This window comes from Ascaphus truei, chromosome 5 (assembly GCF_040206685.1).
Source record: "Ascaphus truei isolate aAscTru1 chromosome 5, aAscTru1.hap1, whole genome shotgun sequence".
NCBI classification, from domain to species: Eukaryota; Metazoa; Chordata; class Amphibia; order Anura; family Ascaphidae; genus Ascaphus; species Ascaphus truei.
In genome coordinates, this window is record NC_134487.1 from 98,389,323 (window position 1) to 98,416,375 (window position 27,053).

The 27,053-nt window shown below is 41.9% G+C and overlaps 1 protein-coding gene and 1 long non-coding RNA gene across 2 annotated transcripts in view; one reads left to right on the forward strand and one right to left on the reverse strand.

Annotated features, from left to right (window-relative positions):
- LOC142494410 (uncharacterized) overlaps positions 1-27,053 on the reverse strand; it is an 84,810-nt gene that overhangs the window by 30,658 nt on the left and 27,099 nt on the right. The gene's annotated exons all lie outside the window — the stretch shown is intronic.
- On the forward strand, positions 3,971-26,998 carry LOC142494313 (uncharacterized). The gene is made up of 3 exons (XM_075598871.1): positions 3,971-4,498; positions 4,862-5,412; positions 26,855-26,998. Exons 1-3 carry the CDS (start codon positions 4,402-4,404, stop codon positions 26,996-26,998), a joined length of 792 nt encoding a protein of 263 aa, XP_075454986.1. The 5' UTR covers positions 3,971-4,401.

Below are 27,053 nucleotides of genomic sequence, written 5' to 3' on the forward strand. Positions count from 1 at the left end.
GGACACTTGACTATCTATCTAAGAGTCTACCTTAAATACTGATTACATTTAGATCACCTTTGGTGACCATCTACTGCCATGTCCACTACATGGGACAGAATCGATAGGCTGTCCTACCTCATACTACCATCTTGCGTTGTAGCAGGCTCCCGAGGGATTATACCAATATAGCAGCCTTGTGTGTGTTTCTTTTACTGCAGAAAATCAAGTGTACCACACTAATAAGCTGATACATTCTATTCTGATACATTAGTATAAACTTGCAACATTGCTCACTATCAGTTAGAGACTATAGATACTATTGTATCAATATTATGGTCTAGATATTTTACACCATTTATCCACTCTGTCCACCCTCCAGCAAGCAGTTCAGACTAATAATATACCAGCAGTATCATTGATACTAATTGTTTTAAGTGTTGGGGTAAGAGGACCCCTAGAGATATGTCCAAATACATTACGCTCACCTATATACCATATACTCACTTAATTGTTATTTGCCTGTCTTACCTTTATTCTTCAATCAAGAAATACCTTATGGATGTTATATAAACTGTTTTTCTATGGTCATTTGAGCACTATTGCTGAACTTTGTTCTTCTATCCAACATGTATAAAACCACTGTTGATCCAGTGGTTGAAGTGTGATTCTGTTAGGGGATAAACTAAGCCTCTATTGTTTTGGGGATTTTAAGCCCAAAGCATCACTACATTTTTATTTACACACCTACAGCCCTACTTTCTATTTAAAGGAAAATGGATTGTATTAAGGAAGACTTTCTACTTTTTTTGTTTCTAAACATAAATCTTTATAAAATATGATCCAAATCACTTTTTACCATTGTTTAATAAAGTTAGATTTTGTTTGCAGTCCAGCACAGTACCACAACTTTTTAAACCACATCAACCACGGTATTAGTCTAAATAAAACAATACTTTTAAAATCATTTACTTCATTGTGTGGTGAAGTGGGAATTAAAGCTGCAGACCAAGCAATATCCTAATGTGTGATTTTTTTTTAAAATAAATCAGTTCTGTACTATCAGAAAATACTTATAGCGTTAAAAAAACAATTCTGAATTACATTTTTTATGTATTATAATGTAACAAGCATTGTTTGTTTCTACAGTAACCATTTACAACATCCCATCCCCTTCCTGTTCTGAAACAGGCTATGGCACACCCCTTTTTGAGCCCTGCCCTCTCTCTAATAGTGCATGAGTTCAATTGTATCTAGTGACTGCCTGGTCACATGATCTTCCCCACAGAACTTTGGGCCTCATGCAGTAAGCGACGATTATGTGAAATCGGCAAGCTTATCGATTAGTCATGTTATTGGCGTTTTTCCCTCTCCGTATGCAGTAAGTGCCGAATACATTCAAAATCAACCAGAAAACAAATCCGCCCACTCTCACGATGATGAGCCGATCACACACAGGTGTATCGGCGTGCGTGGCGGGGTGCTGTTAGGTTGCATAATCACAAATCTTGCTGAATCAGGCGAAACAAGCATGTTTTTGATTGCGCGCCATATTTAAAGGCAACGTGTACTGCTAATCATTCTCTGTGTTGTTGGGAGTGAGAGAGAGAGAGAGACGCACAGAGCTGGACGATTGAAGATTTGCATATTGACTGAGAGACTTGTTGTGTATTGGGTGAGCTTTGTCCTTTGTTGTTTTGTTTACATCTTTGTCTTGTTTTATATGTGGAAGTGGGTCGTGTGATTGCCTGTACATTTATTGTCTGTTTTTTGTGAGTGCTGGAAGTATGCCCGCAAAGCGTGGGAAGAGTGATGCTGGTGGGAGTGGGAGTGCTACTCGTGGGAGTACGCGTCGGAGTGAACGTACTGTTCAGGGGAGTGATGTTGCTGGTGCACCGAGTGGTGTTGCTGGGAGTGGGAGTGCTGTTGCTGGGAGTGGGAGTGCTGTTGCTGGGAGTGGGAGTGCTGTTGCTGGGAGTGGGAGTGCTGTTGCTGGGAGTGGGAGTGCTGTTGCTGGGAGTGGGAGTGCTGTTGCTGGGAGTGGGAGTGCTGTTGCTGGGAGTGGGAGTGCTGGTGCTAGGAGTGTGAGTGCTGGTGCTAGGAGTGTGAGTGCTGGTGCTAGGAGTGTGAGTGCTGGTGCTGGGAGTGCTGCTGGTGGCGCAGTTGCTGATGGGGTGTCTGGTGGTGGCGTGCTTGCTGGTGGCCAGCTTTTGGAGGCTCTTCCATTGGAAGAAGGAGAGTCCAGTCAGCACCAGCCAAGCTCTGACCCTAAACCTGCTCGGAAAAAACGTGTGGAGAAGCCACGTAATCCTCGCTTCAATGACCAGGAAAATAGGGCTCTTGTCACTGGCATTCTGGAGCACTATGACAGTCTCTATGGACATTTAGTAGGTAAGTGTAACTTTACATTTATTATTCAAATACATGTGATCCTAGGTCATCTGAGTTTTGTTCATATGCAAATATGGGTACACAATATCTTTCTATGTTCATTAGTGTGGAAACACAGCTTTTTATCATGCCTTACAAGGACAAATAAACACAGGCGGTCAATTTGCCAGAACTGCATACAATATGAATGCAACCTTGCTTACATGTATAGGTTTAGTAGTGAATGCTCATGTGCTGCACATATTACACATAAAACAGCATGTTTGCTATCTCTTGGAACAGCTAGCAGTGTAGGAAACTGGTGCTTATATTATTATTCATTTACCTCATATCTTTTATATGTTTTTCAAGGGCGGACAAGTGCAGCAAGCAAAAAAGAAATGTGGGACACAATAGTCATTGGTGTCAATGCCTGTGGGAATAGTGTCAGGGACAAGTATCATTGTCGGAAAAGATTTGATGATATTAGGTCCAAATTGAAAAAGAAAATACAAGACCAACGCGTGCATGCTACTGGCACTGGAGGTGGGCCCACACCACAACGTCTCATATTGACTCCATTGGAGGAGCTGCTTCGGCCAAAATTACTTACCGTCGTCGTGGAAGGCTTGGCTGGTGACCGTGACATTGGAATTTATCCGTCACAATTTCCAGCAGGTGATAAATATTACTGTACTAGGCGTGTCGTTGCTTACAGTTATTTTGCATAGTTACACTGCTTTTTATACTGTCTTCACAATATAAGCATACCTGCATCTATATATGTATATGTCTGATTCTGTATATATATATCTCAAAATAGACATATATGTAGTAGTCCTACTAAAAGCAGTAACTAATATAGCACGTGCCATTGCGTGCTCATTTACATGTGAATTCCCAAAATGCATAGCTGCAGTGGAAGCAATTGATGGTGGGCGAAGATGGGGAACAACAGGGTAGTACACATGTGTAACACATGTTCATGAGAAATTATTAGTAGCTACAGGTACAGAACAGAAATATGTATCATATTATTGTGTATTTTATTGATTTTACTCCGACAAACATGACATTACTGCCTATTTTAAGCATGCATCAAAGAAATTGCATGTAACGGCCTACAAACATCACTGGCACTAACACATCTATAGTTGCTTATGAAAAGGTCCATTTTTGCTTTATGTCATATACAGACAGCATAATGAGGCACACGTATCATATGTTATGTCATTGTTTTCATAACTTAAACACTGCAGATGACTACTTAGCTCATCTACCATTGTGTTAAAGCAGCTGCAATTAATATCTCATCACAGCATACACTTCAACAGAGGGGGTGGGGTTCAGCACACACACTAATTACAGCCTCATTTCACGGTCAACTTAGTTCACACCATTTGCACCTGTTTCAAGTCATTGAAAGGTGTGGCTGATTAGGCTTTTTGGGGAAGGGAATACCTTTCTTACAACCTGAATAGCACAACTGAAGTTAATCACACTCATTTGAAAGCTTAACTCTAGCTACTAAATGCCCCAACAACTCATTACTTATCAAAGCGTATGTCACACATTAGTTCACTCATATCTATAGTTGAACTACTATGAAAGACACATTATCACACACTGCATGTGTTGTCTTGTTGAGTCACAGCCACATTCAGGTGTGCCACATCTTCGATTAATGTACCACACATATCCTCTACCAAAAACAACACTTTTTGCAATATGACCACCTTCATGATAACCATTGTGAATGGTCATCTCATGATAGTTATGTACATTATGATACTGATATCACTACACAACATATGATTTTTAGGTACAAATTTAATGTATTTTTCCTCACGCATTACTGCAGAACCATAGTATGTTGTATGTTAGGGAACTCAAAAGTTCTAAGTACACAGGCATGTACATTGTTATTACAACTATTTATGTTCACTTTCACACACACATTTTGGGTTAAGGAAATGATGCTGTTAGATACTCATAAATACAGAACATACAATAACTGTTTGTTCAATATTTACACATGTAAATGTAAAACTAATGTTATTGTTATATATAGTTGCCCCTGGAGGACATGTGTCACCTGAGATGGAACAAGTGTCTTCACCTGGGTCAGCCAGCTCAACACTACTAGAAGGTGAGTGTATCATTTGCTGGCCATATAATATGTGCTCTTCTATATGTTATGTTGTCATGTGCATTATTTGTTTTGCACATCTTCTTTAAATAGGATTACTTAGTGTCAGTGAAAATTAAGTGTAAGGCAACATGTATTGTGTTAGTGATGTTAATTATCATGTAGGACTTCTGAGTTTAGAGCAACTTTTCATTCATTCATATTTCATACTGAGTCCAAACATTATTCGTAAGTCAAGGTAGTTTTTAATGAGGTTATAAAACGTATGCTAACATGTTAGGTGTTACTTAGGACACAGTACAATTACATAGTAACACAGCATACATTAACATGCCATTTAATAATGTGTACATTTCTTTTTAGAACATCATGGTGATGAGGATGATGAGTATGATGAGGATGACGCCACAGAAGAGACTGAAATACAATCATGTGACCATGAAGAGGTGCCAATAGAAACTGTTGTACCGCCAAATCGTCCATCAACTTCCACATACGATGCAATTGTAGCTTCAGAGGGAAAAATAGTGGACGCAGAAAATCGTCGCCATTCAGACATGATGACAGTGCTGGAAAGGATGATTGGACTGCAGGAAGAAACAGTATCACAATTGGCACATCTCCACAGAGTCTTCATTGAAGTGCCTAAACAGTTGCAAAAAATCAACACCTCATTCGAAGCATTAGTTGTTCAGCAAACACAAGCTAATTACTGGAGAATGACTAATGTACCACAATTCAACACCTCCCAGCCAGGATCTGTTCATGCAGGTCAGTTTTCACCACATTCATCTGATATTCATTCACCAGGCCCAAATGTTACCGGTCAAGTAGCAGACATTGCTGTGCAGGTTCCTGATGACATCCTACCGCTGCCATCTGTACAAATTCAGCAGCAGACACCTACAAAGGAGGCGACAAAAACAAAACAAGACACACATGAAACAGACCAACCATCACTTGTGCAGTGTCTACCAACTTGCTCACATGTGTCACTGGGCACAAGCCCTGTCCGTGAACAGTCACTACCCAAAAGCCCTGTAGGTGAGTCGCTGCCCAAAAGCCCTGTAGGTGAATCGCTGCCCAAAAGCCCTGTAGGTGAGTCGCTGCCCAAAAGCCCTGTAGGTGAATCGCTGCCCAAAAGCCCTGTAGGTGAATCGCTGCCCAAAAGCCCTGTAGGTGAGTCACTGGCCACAAGCCCTGTAGGTGAGTCACTGGCCACAAGCCCCGTAGGTGAACAGTCACTGGCCACAAGCCCTGCCCGTGAAGTGCCAGAGGCCACTCAAAGTGGCTCTGTTGTGCCTAAAGTTGGTGGCAAAAGAAAAAGGAAAATTCAAGAGACAACAAGCAGGCCTGTTACTCGCTCGCAAAAGGAACAAAAAAAATAAATGTTATAATTCAGAAAATATGTCTTTGGCCTTGTTTTGTTGACTTCAGATTATCTAATTACTATTGTATGTATGCTGAAGACTGTGTTGTTTCCAAACTTTCAACTATGTTCTTGTACACGTGAAGTTTTGGAAATGTTAACACTCATAATTAATTGTGTTATAAATATTTATGTTGTAATCGTCTGTTCAGTAATGGTCCACCAGGAGCCAGTTGCTAAGTTTAGAGAAGCTGCCATTGACTTTGCAGCAAAACATTGCATTTGGGTGTGTTAATTGATGTAAGAATTGCATATGCATATTAGTCACATGCAATTATTAAAACACCTAAGTAAGTGCAAACATCTTTCTTGTACGTGTACAGCAGGATTATGTGTAAATTATTACTTACCTTTGCCTTGCTTGGCCATTGTAATTTTGTCCTTTAATCAGTTGTGTGTTCGTTTCTATAACATCTCAGAATGTATAATAATATATATACACACACACACACACACACACACACACACACACACTCACTGAGTGAGTGTGAGTGTGAGTGTGTGAGTGTGTATATATATATATATGTATATATGTGTATATATATATGTATATATGTGTATATATATATGTATATATGTGTATATATATATGTATATATGTGTATATATATATGTATATATGTATATATGTGTATATATATATGTATATATGTGTGTATATATATATATATATATATATATATATATATATATATATATATATATATATATATATAGTACTATATAAACTGGTATACACAAACTAATACACTTCATGCTTCCTTGTGAAAACACTATTTTAATAATACAGGCCTAATGTTTGAGAAATATCCTAAGTATGAGACTCTAACAGTATTGTGCTTAAACAAATGTTTATTACTTAATTCAATCATGTTTCTCACCATTTAAATAGGTTTCATACAAGGTATACTTAATGCCATCAATGTTGTGTGTACTCCTGCAATATAAAAAAAAAAAAAATATTATATATAAATATATATATATTTTTATAAGAGATATATTTATATATATATATATATATATATATATATATATATATATATACACACACGTATTTAAACTCATGCAGACAGGGAGTTAACCAGACTTTCACATACACACAGAAATGTAAGCGGGGAAAAAACATTTCTTTTTGCAGGTGTGTTTTTACTGATATGCCTGGCTAAGAAATATTTTCACACACTGGTCTTTGTTAGTTTTCAAAAAAACACTATGTGAACGCATTCACAGTCTAGGGATGTTTTTCACAAACGAGATAAAAGAAGGAGAAATGTTTCTCCCACAGTCCCATATCACGAACCACAACTGTTAACCCAATTAGACAAACAAATCCAATTGGCGTTTGAAATAAGGAGTCAAAGTAGTTAGTTTTGTTGACCTTGACAAGGAAAAACAGGAGTTTGTTAGCCATTCAGCACATTCATTTTGATGAGCAAATAACACAGACCTGCACACAGCTTTTGTGCTACTCAGACATGGCTGATGAATTCGTTAACAATATTAATCCCCTTTTAGGGTATAAGTACATGATCTGTGAAGCCATCTTGAACAGTCGCGGACAGAAAGCAAGCACACGCCAAATCGATGATTTCATTCGAGCAAAATATCCTTATTACCAAGACCGTAAGCATGCACGGAATTTTAATTCCTCAATAAGATTCACTTTATCAAGTAATGACTTTTTTGAACGTGACCAGGATAAGCTACAACACACCTATGGTTTCTGGAAGATTGCCCCGGAAAAACAATTTATCCTGAAAGACGGCACTTATATTGTCGTGAAAGGCATATTTATTCCTAATGGCAATAGCAATGTATCCGCTACTACTGATCCGTTTGAATCGATACGTGCTGCAATATCTGCAGCCTCCATTCCTGAAACCCACATTGTACAAGAACAAAAGTACTATGATTATGTACCAAGCCTTTCAGCTGAAATTGCATTGGAATGGGAACCGGAAGAAATGAACCTACCTCCCGACCAATTATTTGAAGAAAGCAGTGGCGATTCCTATGAGCGCATCCTGGAGGAGATATGTGCCATACTGGATTCAGCGGTTGGGTTAAGCGTGGATGAAAATGGCTTGCATTTCTGGAGCGACCAGTTGCAGCCAGGCGAAGAGTTAATTCTAGAAGAATGGTAAATATAACAATCGTTATGCGTTGACTCTGCGTTTAAATTTTTTTTTTTTTTGTAACCACCATTTTCACTTTCAATGCGTGGATACAGCGTAACATTGCAGACTGCATAACATGTAGCGATCACAAACAAATTGTTTCCTAATACAATATAGTAGGACCTGAAAGAGTAGTACACATTGCTGACGGAATAAATATACGTACTTTCCTATCCCTTTAAACATATTAGCAACATTTTTCCATTACTCTAACACATACCTGTTTTGTTATCATGCAACATCTACAACATTGAAAACCGGGTCCACCACGTATGACGTGGGACCCTTGTCATGGGCCAAGGCGTCCTTAAAAAGGATTAGTGATGTAAGTCCCGCCCCCAAGCGACGTGCGCGCCTCAAAGCCTATTGGCTGTCATGTTTTGTTATAGTAACGGTAACTGCAGTGTGTGATGCGTGCGGCTCAGTGTTTGTAGGCGTACCCTGGGCGTTAGCCGAATGTTAATTGAGTGGGAGGAGTGTTAGCGTGCGTTTCACGCTGGCTTAACATGACGTCACACGTATTGCATTTGCTTTCTGTTCAAACACGTCTGTTTAAAAAGAATACAGATGTACTCGTTTAGAACGAATGTAGTTTCGTCTTCATTGTATTTGAAATAAAGATGTTATGTTTACTGGTATTTTCAACATGTATTGAACGCACAACGTACGCTTTGTTTTGCGCATGCGCTAACAGTTAGTGGAGCCAAGCGTGAAGTGCGTGCGCACACAAAGATGTGCGCGCACATCTTTCAGTATACAGGCAACGTTCACTTCTTATACATAGTTATGCCTGCTACAAATTTAAAGAAACATTACATACTGATGAACAGTTTTACTTCTAACATATAAGTGACTGACGTGTGTATCTACACAATCATATAGAGCTGCGTAACGCGTTGTCACGGATGCATATCTAGTAAGGTGCCATCTTTGACCATCATGTGTTTGCTGTATTTCAGAGATGTCGGGGAAGATACAATCGGATCAATGTATGATTTCAGAAGAGTCTACCTTTATATGAGATGATTGTGAGGAGGAGCCACCGACTACTATACTACATATGGAACTAATTTTATATTGCTTGCAGCGCTTATTAACAAACAATTAAAAATGTGATACCCTTATGCCTATATTGCATAAGCACTTAATTAACATAATGATGTTGCAAAAGAGTGCCTCATGAATTTTTATTGAGTGTTCTTTAATGACTACTAACATTTTATGACATGGTGTGTTTTATATATAACAACCATTCCCACTCTGCTAACACATTTGTGTATTATAATATGTAATGGAACGTATGACTGTCGAAACTATGTAACAATAATAATAATAATATGAGCATGTTCATGTATAGGGCTGCTAGTTGTACGCAGCGATTTACAGACACATGTTTCAGCCTGAGGTCCCTGGCCCGTGGAACGTACAAATGTTTTTTTGCCGCATGAGGCACAGGGAGATAAAGTGACTTGGCCAAGGTCACAAGGAGCCCACACCGGGAATTGAACCAGACTCCCCTGCTTCAAACTATCAGTGCCAGTGTGTGTCTTTACTCACTGAGCCACTCCTTCTCCCAATGTAAAGGACACTTACAACCAAGTAGCCATTTATTTTTAAAATCTCTTGTTACATGGGTATGTAGATAAAATGGTTTGGGACTGTAGCAAATAATGTTACTGGCCAGATGTTATGGTCCCCTCCAATGCATGATGTTCTGAATATGACATCACCATCATGTTATGAAGTACGTTTCTGTGTATATTTCATTAACCTAACTAACTATAGTTTACTGTGTTTATTAATCGTTTAGAAATACATAGTATAGTCAATATGATGATATAAGCTACCATAATAAAGCTGGTGTTATCATTTGTCGGTGTTATACATGGATCCTACACCAATTGATAGAGACACAAACAGTTGTCTTAAAAAGTGTGTCTATGCTAGTGATGAATGTGCTCCCGTAAGTAAACAAATAAGTACAGTTATCCCCTTTTCTCCAACCACCTCTATATTACATTAATGGAAATTATAAGGAAACATACATAAAATGTGATGAAATGTGAGTAATCATTTTGTAATACAATGCACATGAAAGCTCAAGAGTACCTAAATGCATATACATGATACAGAAAATACATATATGTAACATTTGTGTTTAAACCAATATGTTGGGTTTTTAGTTCCAATAATTATAGGAAGATTGAGGTAGCCACATCTTATGAGAGATGTCAGCAAATATACATACCATGATCAGTCATACTGGAGATATACCTATAATGCAAAGGAACAATATATAAATTGCAAACATTGACATGCCATCTTCAGTACCGTAAACAACACAGCAAAGTGTGTATTTGGTGTTAAATGTACAACACCATGTATATTTCATGACATTCAAAATGTAAATCTGCCTGGTGTACACATCATCTGGATGTACATGTTACACTGCACCAATAACATTGTATGTAAGCATACTAGAAGCATGAATGATTATGGGCATAATATGTGTTTTGTCTTAGCATAAGGAATAACACAATGCTAAAATATTATTGCTTTGTTACCCAAGTTGTATTCACATACACACAACTAAAGTACAATTGAAGAGGGATTATATAACCTGTGCAACAATAACATACCGGTGCCACATCCCTTTGTGCACACAGCAGAGAAAAGAAAGGTGTGCAACCCATATTCATCTGTGTCCTAACAGAAGGTTATATAAAGAAACATTATTGTTAATATAACATAATTAAACTATAAAAGTAGTACTAGGAACATATGAGTTTGTACTTACAAGAAAAAAATGAATTGATGAGATTCTGTCGTGTCTGGCCACCACTGGCTGTTTGTTCATTTTCAGCAGCTACATGGGTGGGATGCTCGTCTACCAAAGCCTCAGCTAGGTCTGACTGTACATTGTGCCTGAGTGCAACATTGTGCAAAATGCAACAGGCAAGGATAATATCAGACACTTTTTGAGGCTTGTATAGAAGAGCCCCACCAGTTCTGTCCAGACACGTAAACCTGGTCTTGAGTAGGCCAAATGTCCTCTCTATAACAGATCTTGTAGATATATGGGCTGCATTGTACCTGTCCTCTGCTTCAGTTTGAGGGTTTAGCACCGGAGTCAAGAGCCACGGCCTAATTCCGTATCCTGAGTCACCTATAATGAATGGAGCACACATAAGCTGACATTAGTGATCAAATTGTACAATGCCAACATTCCTAAATCAACATGTGTTTTGTGTTAGAACATGTAAATATGTACTCACCCAGCAGCCAACCAGGTTCAAAATGTCCCTCTTCGAACGCATGGAAGACTGAAGAGTTCCTCAGGATAGAGGAATCGTGACTGGAACCAGGGAACTTGGGTACCACATGCATTATCCTCATCGTGGCATCACATACCACCTGTACATTGAGTGAATGGTAGTGCTTCCGATTGCGGTACACATGCTCACTCTGACTAGGTACAATCAAAGCAACATGTGTGCAATCGATTGCACCCAGCACAGATGGTATCCCTGCTATATTATAAAAGCCAGTCCTGACTTCCAGCCACTCTGTTGCCTCTGTAGGAAAATGAATATAATTCCTAGCGCGTCTATTGAGTGCATAGAGAAACTGGGTCAAGGCCCGCGAGAATGTAGATTGCGAGACCCCGCCCACTATGCCCACAGTTGTCTGGTATGACGCGGAAGCAAGATAATGTAATGAGCACAGCATTTTAACAAGCCCAGGGACTGCACGACCTCTGGCTGTGAAAAAATCTAAATCCCCCCTTATCTCCTCATAAAGAGCTAAGATTGCTGCTGAACTCAAACGATAGCGACTTACAATCTCCTCCTCACTCATCCCATCTAACAGGGTTCTCTCCCTGTACAGACGCGGACGAGGCACAAGTTGTCTCCTCTGTCTTCTCCTCTGATCTCCTGTCCCTCTACCTGTCCCTCGGCCTGTCCCTCTCCCTGTCCCTGTCGTATCCGCGTCACTGTCACTGTCCCTCGGTGTGTCCCTACCTTGCCCTATATCATTCTCTTGATCATCAAGCATGTCATAGAAAAGAATGTTCCTGCGTCTCCTAAACATTCGCAACATTTTGAAATGAGTAGCTGTGAATGAGCAGGTAATGTGCGTCCTTTAAATAGGTATGTGATGATGTCAGGTGACATAGTAAAATGCAAGGTGTTACATTAACATAATAAAGTACTTCTGTGGCAAGCTGTGTGCACTTGTTGTTCTAAGTATTTGTTGTGTGTATTCTGCAGGGAATGATGATATTTGGCAATGATGTGACGTGAAGCTTTGTACAAAGATTGCTTGCAAATAAATAGTTGCATGTGCAATGCATGTAACACTTGTGAACGCAAGAGTCAGTCATGTAATGAGACAAAAAGGCTGAGATTGACGTGGGAAAAGTTTTGTGTAACATGTGTAATTATCCATGTTATTGTGACATGTTGGCAACAATGAATAGTCGTGTGCATATGCATGCATTTGTGTAAGGAGGATAGTTGGTATAGAATGAGTTTACAAGGTGTCCCAATGATGAATTACTGTACATGTGTGTATAAGTTAGGTTGAAGTGCTTGTAATGCAACGGTTACAATGTAAACATGCAATGTGATTGAGCGTCCAATAAGTGACGTCATGAAAATAGGGAGGACCCAAAAGTATATGTAAACATGAGAAGACAGATGTACATGAACGTTTAAAGATGCGTGTCACATTACAAGCATTGTGTAATGTAAAGGAAGATGAATATACTGTGTATGTGTGACATGTGTGACATGTGTGACATCATGTAAATAATTGACGCTGAGTTGAGTAAAATGTGTGATATGATGTGAGGTTCTCCTTTAAGAGTGTAGTATAGTATTTTCCCTTGCCACATCATCACATGATGAGTAATGTGACCCGCAAATGCTGAAAACATGTAAAAGTCGAATGTTATGCAAATAAGACACATCAGCTGTGACACAATGCAGGGAATGCCCCCACACTGTAATGCAAATCCCCCTTGTATTGTGAGCAATGAAACATAAACAGTACTATACTGTTATACGTCCCCGCTCCATTGACTTCCATTGATGTACAGAAGATGTTTTTTTTCTAAGTGCCGTTCCGGCAGCCTTAGCGATCGTTCTCCCGTCCAAACTGCCAACTTTAGTTGGCGGGAGAAATCGGCCATAACATCTCAATTTCGTAGTGCCGATCAGCCCCGATAAGCTGTTTTTTTTTGTTGAATCCAGCCGATTTAAAAAAGTGGCGATCAGTGTCGAAAACAGGCTTATCGGCAGGCGACTGGCCATAACCAAATTATCGGCTCCGAAACCTGGCGATATGAAGCACTTATCGGCGCTTACTGAATCTCAAACCCAATTTTGGCTATAACATGGCCATATTTCCCTTATCAACGCTTACTGCATGAGGCCCTTTGTATCTTTGGTCCTCTTCTGTTGCACTGACAGCCATTTAGTGAAACCCCGAGCAGAATCTCTCAGAATTACAGTAGAACGAATCGATCAGCAACTTAGCTAATGACTTATCATTGTGTGGATTGTTCTGATGCACATATTAAAGGGGAAAATGCAATTTAAAAAAAACGGCAGCTTGCACTGCTGCTTTTAATAGATGATCCAATACTTTCCTAGAACATTTTCTGTAATTTTACAGGTTATTTGTTTGATTTAATGGAACTTTTACAATCTGCTCACAAGAGATAATGATGGGCGTTCTAAAAGTAAAGTCTAAGGCTGCGGTCCCAGTAACTACTACAGCGCACGCCTCGGCGTGCACTGTGCGATCAAGCCCCGCCCCCCCAGTCCGGCCGGTCCCAGTTCCTACCTTGTCGTGCACCTTTCCCCAGAGGTGCGCGACAGGTTTTCAGGCAGGCAGGGGAATTTGAGATTGGCATTTGCGACAGTGGCCACGCCCCACCGGCTTTTCAGCCAATGAGGGCGAACCAGCCGCGGGACTTCATAGCCACGCCCCCACAAACCCACCACCACACCCCCTCCCATCGCATACCTTCCCTCTCCCCTCAGACCGCCAATCGCTGTGAAGCGCTGTGCACGTGCCGCCCCCCCGCTGGGCACGCGTGCCACAGTGAAGACTGGGGACTCACCCTAAGGCCCCAGGGGAAGACTTCACACTGCTATATTAAATGCATGTTCATAGAAAACCAGAATGTTGGCACGACTGATCGATATAACGACAGAAGAGTGATTGTGCTTTTATATTTGCAATGTCTCCTGGAGAGATGATCTGCAGGATCTAACACATGTCAGACACCTGGTTAGTGTCCATCTACAGATGTAGCTCCCGTTATTGTACCCGTGAATATGTAGGGTTGGAAATCTACTAAAAACACAATATTTCAGAGCAACTTTACTCAAGAGCCACAACATGCATCACGGTGAAAATCATATTATCCATGAGCTCCTAACACGTTATCAACTACAATGATGACTGCTACAATTGAATGATGAGTTATTCTAATTATATTTACATCAGACTCAATTGGAGATGATAACACACGAGTCGCAGCAAAGGCGGCCCCCAAAGAGAGTCGCCCCACTGTGCTTCCCCTTCACTGCTCCTGTCTACTAAGCCAACGTGGACAGGTTATCATCATCAGGAAAAGAAGGGGAACAACTTCAAAGACCTTAGTTCATCAGCACCTTCCCCCTTGCATCTCTGCTATGGGTGTCTGTTTGCATGGAGATGAGACCTGAGTCACAGAAAAGGCGGCCTTTGGTGTCAGCCGAAGGGCAGTTAAAGGGTGTCATCTGTTTGTTGATGTTACAGCTGCTCTGTGCAATTTGGAACACACCAACCTTCTTATCACCCTGTACCTTATGTTTCCACTTACCCTTCCTTATAGATTGTAAGACCGGTGGGACAGGGCCCTCCTTACCTACTGTAACAATGTATGTTAGTGTTGGTTATTTTGTTGTTTTTCATCCTCCATCCCTATTGTACTGCGCTACAGAATATGCTGTCACGTTATCAATAAATAATAATAATAAAGACGTTGATTGGTGGGGAGGTTTTCAGAACCCTAGTTCATATGCCCCATCAATTCTATTCCTGGGGGGCGCGAGAATCTCTAGGGGGGGCGCGGTGGTTACAGAGGTCCCGCGCTCTTCCCCACGGCATTTAATTTAATGTAAGTCCCTTACCTGGTCTCTGCCCGGTCTTCGGTGACATCACGCCATGGCAACACGCGTAAAATGACGTGGCTTGGTCACGTGCCACGACGTCATTTGACGCCGAGTCTTAGGAGGGGGTTACGAATGCTGCATCTCCCGGCAGGGGGGCAACAGCTCGAGAAGTTTGCGCAGCCCTGTCCCAAAGCACTGATCGTGACCCCCATGCAAGTCAATCATATGGAATTAGCTCCTTAGTCTCACATCTACACATGTACACACATGTTGGGAACTTGAATTGTTGAGGGTGGAGACTTTTAGTGCCTTTTCTGCTATGCACTAAATGTGCATACACAGTGAGGCTACATACATTGGGATTGTATTAACACCACTTGTCATACTAAAGAGTACAAAGGAGTTGATCCATTGTCTTGAAAATGTCATGGGAGAAAATACCTTTTATACAAAGATATGGCTCTGCTCCGGCTTTAAATAACCGCAAAGCAGAAAACTAAATAGTCGTTTGGAAAATAAATATGGGATATATATGAACAGAAGAAAAGTCCATGATTCAAAGTGGCATTAAATAATTACTTTGATTTTGATCTTGTCATTCTTTTGTGATTTTTCATCTTAAAGTCTTTGATAAAAAAACCAAAAACGTTTTGTTATAATAATACATGCATTTTTGGCTTTTCTTCTTGCGTTTGTGGTTCAATTGAGGCATATCGAGGGTGTATGTAACAAGTCTTTCAGGATCATGTCAAAGTATATTGCCCGTCTTACAAACTCTCCGACACCTGTGACATTATATTTATACCAAGAAAACTTTGTGAACTACCAGCAATAGGGACATGTGAAGTTAATAAGAAATAACAGCGGAAAAATTATACAAATTGAGATTTTAATGAATTATTGGAACAAAACATCACTGTATCTGTGGTGTTTTGCAGGTAAAATGGTAAAGATTGTCAAATAACCACCATTATCATCACCAGGGAAAGTGTATTTATTAAATGATTTTTAATAATATTTTATGTTTTTTTCAGATTATAGTGAGTTTCAAGAAAACATCTTGAAAGCTCTGTATAGCTTTTGATTTTACATGCGGATGCGGACCTCGAAAACCTTGTTTTCTTATATGACCAAATACATTAGAGCCGCAAATTCTTTGCAGGTTTTTTTTAACGATATTCGATTCGCAGATGGATATTCGTAGGTAGTTTGGACAGTTAAAAATGTGGGCGAATGCTCCTGAAACCGCCATCATTCCCCCTTTGCACTAATATAACAGCTTCCGCTGGCGATTGTGTAAGACACTCAATTCTCAAATGTTTACACATTCGATACGGTTCCAGACCCTGAAAAATAGGTTTATGGGGGGAGGGAGACTGGGGAGACAATTAGATTGCGAGCTCTTCAGGGCAGGGACTCCTTTCCCTGTGTCACTTTTATGTCTGAAGCGCTTCTTCCCATTATGTGTTATGTGTATTATTTGTTATTTATATGATTATCTCGTGTATTACTGCTGTGAAGCACTATGAACATTAATTGCGTTATATAAATAAAGATATACATACATACATACACCAGTGCTTAAAAAAGAGCACACCAGAGATACGTGAGAAATATGCTTAAAGGGGTCATTGCAATATACTTTGCATATCCTATTGCGCACTTCTATTTTTCAAAATAGAGGTACTGCGCCTGCTTGGAATAGAAGAAAGTGTGCTCCTCCCATTACAGATAGAGTTGTGTGAAAAAGAAAGTACACCCTCTTTGAATTCTATGGTTTTACATATCAGGACATAATAACAATCATCTGTTCCTTAGCAGGTCTTAAAATTAAGTAAATACAACCTCAGATGAACAACGACACAACGTATTACACTGTGTCATGATTTATTTAACAAAAATAAAGCCAAAATGGAGAAGCCATGTGTGAAAAACTAAGTACACCTTATGATTAAATAGCTTCATTTGATTTACTGCGTGCAATGAAAAAGTGGAATTGTATTCTGCATTACAAAATGTTAGGTTCATAAAATTTGGAAATAGAATTGGAAAACTAATTAACTATATGTTAAGAGGAGAAAGGTCGCAAACTACAGTAGGAATGAAGAATAAAAATGGTGAGTTGAAAAATAAAGGGAAGAATATTGTAAACATACTGGATCAACATTTTTACTCCAAGGGGCAAGTGAACCTGGAAAATAAAAATTTATTTTGGCAAGATATCAAAACCCCTAAAATGTCTCCAAACCAACTAGAATATTAAAATAACCTCGTAGAAGAACAAAAAATCAAGAAAACTATTAAATCTCAAAAAAAATAAATACAAATCCCCATGGCAAGGTGATTATACGTCTGAGTTCTTTAAGCTAATGATAGATGAAGTAACTCCCAGACGTACCAAATTGTTTAATTAAGTTCTATAAGGTAGATGAAGCAGCAACAGACGCATTCAAATCTGCTATAATCAAAGTCTTACTGTATATGAACCGGGGAGAGATGAGTCAGATGAGTCAGATCCGGCATCATACAGACCAATCTCTCTCCTGAACACACCAAGCTACAGACGGAGAGATTACCAGATATTATTCATAAAGATCAGAAGGGTTTTATAACAGGGAAAAACCCAGTAAGTAATAATCAAACCTGCAGCATGTGAAACAAACTAAAAACCTATTTAAGCGTTTTGTGCTTAGCTTAGATGCCAAAAAAAGGCATTTGAATAAATAACATGGAATCGTCTCTTTTCCTGTCTAGAAAAATTTGGGGTAAAGGGGAACTTAAAAAATAAGCACTGCAGAGACTTATATCAAAACCCCAAAACATTTATTATGGCCAGTGGGTCTATGTCAATAACTTTTGAGATAAAAAACGGGATAACACAGGGCTGTCCGTTATCGCTCTTACTGTTTGCCATAGCGTTAGAAGCACTGGCTATTCACTGAAAGACTATAGGGCCTATTCTAGTAGCTTCGATAACTTTGCTGCTATCTCGAATGGTGTGGCATGACCCCACCTAATGGTTTGTCATTTGTGTTATCACAGTATTCAGAAAGAATCTGAAACCATTTCCATAAGTCTCAAACCGTGAGGTAGGAAAATGTCAATACCGTATGGCAGGGGTGCGCAAACTTTTTGCCCTGCGTCCCCCTGCCTGCTCTCCCCCACTGCTCGCGCCCCCCTTTACCTAGTCTGAAGCGGGGTCATGTGATTGCAATTGTTTTGTATTTTTGGTGGTTGTTTTTTTTAAATAAAATGGTTTGTATTTTTTGGTTGCCCATTGACTGCCTAGTGGCTAATCATGCCCATATGGGCATGGTATACCACTGTAACAATCAACGGGTAGAGGGTGGAGGTAGTTGCCCTGGGGAGGGTGGTTTGGCGTCCCAGGTTGGTAGCAGGGGAGGGGGTTAACCCCTTAATTACTATAGCGGTTACTAACCACTAAGGTGATTAAGGGGCTAGTGGCCATTAGTTTGTTTTTTGATTGTACTGTTGCTGCCCACGGAGTACATGGACGCGGAGGATGATGATGAGGACAGCCTTCATTCTGGCAGGGGTAATTAGAACTTTTATTTACTTTATGCTTGTTGGATAATGTTTTATTTTTAATGGGCAAATGAACTATTATCCAGATCTGGATAATAGTAATTTGCCCATTACTATACTGTATGTTTTGAGCAGGGTTGTTGGGGGTTAAGGGGGTGCCCATTCATTGCCATTGGCATTATCTTTGCTCCCATTGAGGGCATAGTTAATCATACTGGAAATCAATGGGTGTATTGGCTAGTATTGTATTTTAATGTTTATTGTGGGTAGCGGTGTGGTTGAAGGTGGTATATGGCCCGTGGTGGGTGTTTATGCCTACCGGGTGGATAGCGGGAGGGATTAACCCCTTTATTACCATAACACTATGCCCAGGACATACTTGAAAATGAGAGGTAACTCTCAATGTATTACTTCTTGGTAAAACATTTTATAAATAAATATTACCATAGCGGTAGTAACCGCTAAGGTAATGAAGGGGTTAACTCCTCCCGCAACCCCCCCCCCTCTCCCACCGGAAGGCCTAAACACCCACCATGGGCCAAATACCACCTTCACCCACCCCAGCTATCCATAATAAACCAGACACTAGAATGTAACCCTTTTGTAACCCTAGCGGTTAGCCTGCAAATGTATGAAGCTGCCTGTAAATGTGTTTTTATTGCATTGGATGGAAGCCGGGGGTCTCCGCAGCTGGTATTAATGTGTATCAGTTCCGGAGACTCCCGGCTTCAATCCGATGCAATAAAAATGAAAAATAAATTCTAAATCCTACTCGCAAATCCCATCCCGCCACCGTGATAAGCTCGCTAGTTCAGAGCCCCGATGAGATTCTCGGGGCTACTAGAATAGCGTGATCTTATCAAAGTGGTGATCTGGAGCTGTTTTTCAGCTCCCTCTCGGTGTGTTTGAGCAGGAGCGAGACCGCTGGGGGAGATACACTTCCTGAATGAGTTTGGCAGATTATCGAAGCTTTCTGAATAGCAAACTGGCCAAATCGTTCGGGAACTTCTCAAAACGCTCAATGAGTTAGTTATCGAAGCTACTAGAGTAGGCCCCTATGATGGAATAAAAATAGGTAAGCAGGAATTAAAAATAGCTTGATTTGCAGGTGATATATTGTTATTCATCTCACATCCAAATAAATCTATTTCAGTCATATGTAACATTATTTAAAAGTTTGGAACATTTTCAGGTTCTAAAATACATTTTTATAAATCTGAAATGCTGTGAATGGGTGATCATGAGGAACAAAAAGGTATATACATGTGGACAGATCGCTTTTAAAGTGACAAAAACCTACATAAAATAGCCACAAATCTTCTCTCCATCTGATTTGTCCAAAATATATTCACGCCATATTTCAAAACTCTGTAATGTTATCTATTGGATTACAAAAGAAATAAAAACACAAAGTTGGAAAAAAATATATATACAGTATATTCACTCAATTACTCACCACATTTCATTGAGGTGGCAAATTATATGGCTAGATGGGTGAACCCAGAGGTGCTCCATCTTTTTTGTCTGCGGCCCCCTGCCAAGTGACCCCCCTCTCCCTCCTACCTTTTCTCCTGTGTTTTCTGACGTCAAGACGTAATGTGACCCTGCGGCGTTATTTGATGCCGTGTTGCCAACGTGTCGCCAGAAGCCACCGGAGACAAGGTAAGGGACTTACAGAGGCCTCGTGTGCTCCCCCCGAATTTTATTTTAATATTGTGGGGAAGAGCGCAGGGCCCCTGTAAGCGCTGCACCCCCCTCCCCCCCCCCCCTCAGAAAATCCCCAGTTTGCGCACCCCTGGGTTAACCTTAATCCCCCAATGTTAGGTGAATGTACTATGTATTAATGACTATTGCAACTATTATTAATTAGTAGGAAAGACATCAAGCATTCTAACAAACTAGCGAGAAATAATTCTACAAACGTTTATGCAACCAAAGGATTTAGGAGGAATAGCTACCAAACATTAAGTTCTAAAGCTTATCATGCCTTTTTAGGCATATAAAAAGTCAACTCAGGTGTGCTCAACTCCAGTCCTCAAGCAACCCTAACAGGTCAGGTTTTCAGGATATCCCTGCTTCAGCAAAGGTGGCTCAATATTTTTCAGCAGAGGTGGCTTGAGGACTAGAAGGGGATTGAGCCACCTGTGCTGAAGCTGGGATAGCCTGAAAACCTGACCTGTTGAGGGGCTTGAGGGCTGGAGCTGAGCACCCCTGGGTTAACCAAATACAAGGATTTCTCAAACATTGATTTGGTCACAGACATGGTCAAGCAGATTGATCCGGCAGGTATTCCCCATACAGACAGGGGGTCCTGGCCAAGCAATCTGAACCAGAATATTTTGTTTAGTGACATGTACCATATTTGCCCGATTTTAGGGCGACCCTGAATATAAGGTGATCCCCTTAATTTCAGTAGTAGCTGGAAAAAAAAAATTTACGCACGCACAGGCGCACACACAGGCACACATAGGGGCCTATGCAGAGAGCAGCGAATTTTCGAAATTCGCCATTTTTTGGAGATAATCGCGCAGAAAACAGCAGAAAATGGAGATTTCCGAAAAACGCGCCAATTTTTCTTTTCTATTTGTAAAACTCGCCTCGCGGCTGGCGAGAACCGCAATCTCGCCAGTTTAAAAAATATCCGTATGCAGAGAGGCGCGAACGGCATCTAGCGGCTGTTCGCGCCAATAAAATGGCGCGATTGTCTCCGTTTTGCCTCGCAAAAAAAAACTGCCGCTCGCGGCCATTGCAAAGGGAAAAAAAAAGGCGCGAATTTGTTTTAACACATTTCTGAAGCGCGCATCTCGCCAATTTAAACTCGCCACACGCATCCATGTTAAACATAGCAGAATTCGCACTTTTCTGCATATGGAGATTAAAACTCTCCAAAAAAGCTACTTTTTAATAAATTCGCCAATTTTAAAATTCGCTGCTCTCTGCATAGGCCCCATAGTCTCTCCGTCTTTTTCTCTGTCTCTCTCTCTCTCTGAGTGTGTCTCTCTCGGTTAGAGATTCCTGCCACAATCAACATGGCTGCTTCAGACCTCCAAGGTGGAGCTTCCTCTGTTTTACCCTCCTACCTCATACATCCGAATGCTGATTGGCTCGCCAAGTGGGCGGGGCCCGATTATAAGGCAAATATGTACTTTTCAACTTAACTTTGTTGACAAAAACCTTGCCTTATAATCGTGCAAAACCGGTATAAGGCTTGGGTATGTAAGATCTTCAGGATTACCCCGCTATACGATCCCCACTTTAAGGTGATGGGGAACCCAAATTTGATGCCAGGGATGGAAAATTTGCATTCTAAAATCTGGAAGGCAAATAAAATGACTATATTGGCAGATTTGTGGGAGAGAAAAAAAATGCAATATATTCTTTAGAGGAAATTAAGAAGCCATACAATATACATAACAATCCTCTATTTTCTTATTGGCAGATAAAACATTATACAGAGTCTGTCTTGGTTAGTTCTCCCAATCTTTGGCGTACACGATCTTGAAAAAATAATTGATACCAGGATCAAAGAAGTTTGTTTTTAAAATGTTTAATAAGCAATTAATAACAAAAAGTTATGACAAGGGGAGGTCTTACTTTCTGGTCTTGGAAGAGAGATATTCCTGGTTTAAACTCAGAAGAGGATCTGGTTAGAGGAAAGATAGAGAAGTATGAGAAGTGTTCTGTTGATCTCTCTTCAGGAACTGATACTGATATTTATGCATAGATCTCCCCATGGCGTAGACATTTGTACAGGCATACCCCGGTTTAAGGACACTCACTTTAAGTACACTCAGGAGTAAGGACAAACTCCTGTGTTTGTACGCTCGCTTCACGAGTACGGACACTTATTCTGCCCTACAGACCGCCGTAGTAGTGATGCGCTGATTACCCTCACCCAATAGGCAAACGGCAGCTCGCGCATGCACCTATCAGCACGTCCTGAACAGCAATACCGGCTCCCTACCTGTACCGAAGCATCGATAAGTGGGGAAAAGGTAGTGCTTCACTGTAAGTAAATTTTCACTTTACATACATGCTCGGGACCCATTGTAAACGTTAATGCGGGGTACGCCTGTATGTCTCTTCAACAAAGGGTAGCTACCTTAAATGTCAATACGAAAGGGCAGATTTTTTCATTGTTAATATTACAAGAGATAAAAAAATTCTGTTGTTAGGGTACACTTTGAGCTGCAGAGTAAAGGACAAGGTGAAGCGCTATGTACCTGGATGGAGCTATATAAATAAAGATATACACACATAAAGATATTTTAAGATGCTAATGACTAACGGCTAACTTTAAATCTGCTCCAAAGGCGCACAGCCTGATGGGGCCCCCCCAAGAACTGCTCCCCTCTGCACAGGACCAGCGTGCTAAGGGTTAACATGTGCTTGATCTTTGTTGAATTGGCAACCCCACCCACTGGAATGTTAATGAGACAAGGGGACACAAAGGAAAGATCTTTTTGTTCACTCCAGCATACATCTGCGTTGCCCCAAAGGCGCACAGCCTTTGGCGCAGCCAAAGGGTGTGAGCCGTTTGCTCCTGTTCGCTGATGTTAGTTGATGTTAAAGCTGCTCTATTTCTATCAGAAACTCACAAGCCCTTTATCCCCTGTACCCAATTTTCCTACTTTATCTGTCCATGAAATGTCTGTGAAGTGACTGTATAACCCTGTTCTTTTATTGTAACCATGTATTTTTTATAACTCTGCGCCCAGGACATACTGTATTACTTCCCGGTAAAACATTTTTATAAATAAATAAATTCCAGGAAAAAGCTGTTGCAGATGTGTGTCATCTGCGAAAAAGGGGAATTTCCCTTCCAGACTATTTGCATTCACTAATAAAGATATTAGAGAGCACCCATCCCAGTACAGATACCTAAGCTCATCCACTGAGCTCATCCTGAGCTCATCCCCTCCTCTGAATGTACTCTATCTACCACTCTCTGTTGCCTATTCTTCAACCAATGTCTTATCCATGTAACAACCGCAGAATCCGGTGACACAAGCATTGCAAAGGGGTTATCAGTCTTCTACATGGTACAGTGCCAAGTGCGTTACTAAAATCTAAATAAGCTGTATCCACCCTGATCTATTACCTTAAATTCTGATGTTCAGTAGGTGTCTTTAACATGATCTTCCCCCAGTGAATCCATACTGCTTGGGATGTTGTAAGTTGCTGGACTTTACATATTCAATAAATGTTTGTGCTTCTTACTATTCCTTCTTTTACTGCTCTGCAGTGTAGGAGGGGACTGTGATCGAGCTGCCCGAGGCACGGCCCGCCTCCCCTGTACTACAGGACGCCGGCTGGTTGCCATGACGGTGTCGGGGGGGCGGTGCTGTAGCGCGTTACGACGCGTGACGTCATCACGCATTGCGTGTGACGTTACCACGTTGGTGGGTGGGCACATTTGGTGGCGATTTTGGCGCGAATTGGTGCTGCCCTGAAAGGTATTTAAATACCAACATTGGTGGGGGCATATTACTCCTTGATAAAGGGCGGATTGCCCGAAACGCGTAGGAGGGTACCTACCTCCGTTTTTTTAACTATGGAACAATAAAGTACTTTACATATTTTTATTAGTCTTTAGTCTTCTGTTCAGGGCTGTGCGTTGGAGTATTTTCCCTTGGATTTCACAAAACATTCTGCCTCCTTTGAGAACCACATTGTTTTTCCTTTCCTTGTGCTCTTACTATCCCGTCTAACACAAAGTTCTGTTCACAGCAGTTGGAGGGGGAATCGCAGGAAAATAACGGAGAATGCCGGAGATGACGCCGCACTACGCCGCAGTCCGCCGCCATCCGGAGATTGACAACGGCAACCCGTAGCCCGGAGGTAAGTGCCCGAAACCCGTAGTCCCCGGGTCAAACCCGGAGAGGTGGCAACCCTGCCCCCGCCCCAACAGATCGGGTTTTCAGGATATCCCAGCTTCAGCACAGGTGGCTCAAGCAAAGGCTCAGTGAAAGACTACGTGTCCCACATGACACGAAACGCATAGGCGAGCCATTTGCATGCTGGGTACTGACGTGATGACGCTACAGTCCTAACACTGCTTACACGAGTGCAGGAGATACAAGTGGATGTCGGTCGGGAACTTCCCCTCAGCACATACCAACTGCGATCCGGAGAGGGGGACTTTCTTTGTATTACAGAGCTTCTGCTTGAGTTTTTTCCTGCCTGTGTACCTGGATCCATATGATCCTTATTTTATTGTAGGTTTTGTACTTTTCCTTTTATGCTACTGTAGCCAGGTCCCCCCCCCCCCCTTGTACTTACAGCCGGTTGCCGGGAACGCATGCGGGCCGTTGCTAAGGCCGCGGTCGCGTTGTTAAGGTCCCGGTGGCTCGAAGTGCAGGGCGCCGCCATCATTGCTTGGCAGAGTCGCACATGCGCAGGAGACGCGCGTGAGGAGCAGCCAAACGGTAGAGGGCTCACAGAAGGGACTACATCTCCAATGAGCCTCAGGAGCGCCCCACGTGACGCCAGGGAGCCAATAGGGCTACAGCATCTCCCTGCAGGGGAGATTAGATACATTTCGCGGGCTTGCAGCACGCTAGTCAGTCGGAGCCAGGAGCAGCTAAGGGAAGGAGGTAGGGTGCAGGAGTCAGTGACTCTCTGCACTAGGCCAGCAGCCCCCTAGACCCCAGATAGCCCTAAGTCACTACAGCTGAGTATTGTAGGGACCGGCCCTAGTCAGGGACAGTGCCCCTTACTATACAGAGTCCATAAGAGACACAGCCGACGCTGCACGTCCATCCAGAGGTTTGGGCCTATACCTCCGCTGCCGCTGCAGAGGCCTTCCGGGTGGGATCGCCCCGGATGGTGGTTCCGGTGATCTTCCGTCATCGGACCCTTTGTGAAGTTCCGTTGCAGGCCCCGAGCACTTAACTCTTGTCAGCAAGTGCACCAACGGTCATAATTATTATTGTTACGGGAATAGTGACTGCGCAGTCACCCATGTTTTCTCCCTCAAAGGGTGCGGACAGATTGTGTGGGGTTATGGACACGGGGTGGGATCACCCGGTGTTAGTGGAAGCGTTTTGCCAGATGCAGTAGTAAGTGTCTCCTCAAAGGAGGGACACCTGTTGATTATTGTTACCTATTATATATGCAGTAAAGCCAGTTCTGTTTTGCCACTGTTTGCTCAATGTGATTGTTTCCTGTGAGGGCCTTCTCCCACTCCGTTGGGATCCCTCCCTGAGATCGTAATATATGCATGTTCCCCAGGCTCCTCAGCGGACACTTAGGTTCTTGAGCGCCACACAGGTTACACAGCACGGTAGTAGCGTCAGTATTCACAGGGAATACCCGTTACGTTTGGAGGCGCTGCTGAGATAGATACCTGGGGTGCCTAGTAAAATTGTGTATAACTACACAAGTTGCTCATTATGTTCTCCCCGTCCAGCCAGGAAGTCCACGCGTGGGCCTTCAAGGTCAGCGAACCCTCCAGGCATGTAGTAGCTGTAGGGAACGTTCTGTTCACAGCATCTGTGAGGAAAATACGAGACTCACTAGGGATACTGCTGGGTATTGACACTTTGGAGCGAGCAGGGCCACGGGAATATGACCACACCTTTGAATGGAGCGCCATATTATTTACGGCAGGGCATGAGATAGATCGGGACCATGTGCCACAGACTTTACAAGGCCCAGAGGCCCCGTCCGGAGGCTATTCGGTAGTATTTGAAGCCCTACCCGAAATCAGAGAGATATTCATCCCTACCCGCTCTCCCCCCACTGAACTGGTTGCGGATGAACCCCATATCAGCAACTGGCAGACGATAGCGCCCATCTCAAGTACCCCTGCCCACCCCGAGTGACCTTTTCCCCAAGTGCATTTGAGGGAGCCACTAGTTGGGCTCAGAGACAATCACAGTCGTCCCCTGTCCCTGATGAACTCTCAACCAATGCTCAAGCCCTTCCAACTGGAAATTTCGGAGTTGACAGTGGTCCCATCCCTGGGGTATTTCCCCTGAACCTGACTGTGCCTCAACTCATTGAAACAATAACTCTCGCTTCTCAACCTCAGCATTGCAGGAAATTAAAGCTCTTTTCCGGAACCCTGCCGATACCTACCGGAGAAGAAGGATTTGAAACCTGGAAAGACCATACTGTCCAGATATTAGCTGAATGGTCATGTTCCGAGGCCATCAAACGGCAACGGCTAGTGTAGAGCCTACAACCCCCAGCTGCGCTACTGGTCCGAACGCATCGGGAAGTGGAAGGAG

Coding starts and splice junctions, on each gene's coding strand:
- LOC142494313 (XM_075598871.1), top strand. CDS start 4,402: ATGTTATTGTTATATATAGTTGCCCCTGGAGGACATGTGTCACCTGAG. Junction 4,499..4,861: donor CAGCTCAACACTACTAGAAG/GTGAGTGTATCA, acceptor ATTTCTTTTTAG/AACATCATGGTGATGAGGAT. Junction 5,413..26,854: donor AGCAGACACCTACAAAGGAG/GCGACAAAAACA, acceptor TCTCAACCTCAG/CATTGCAGGAAATTAAAGCT.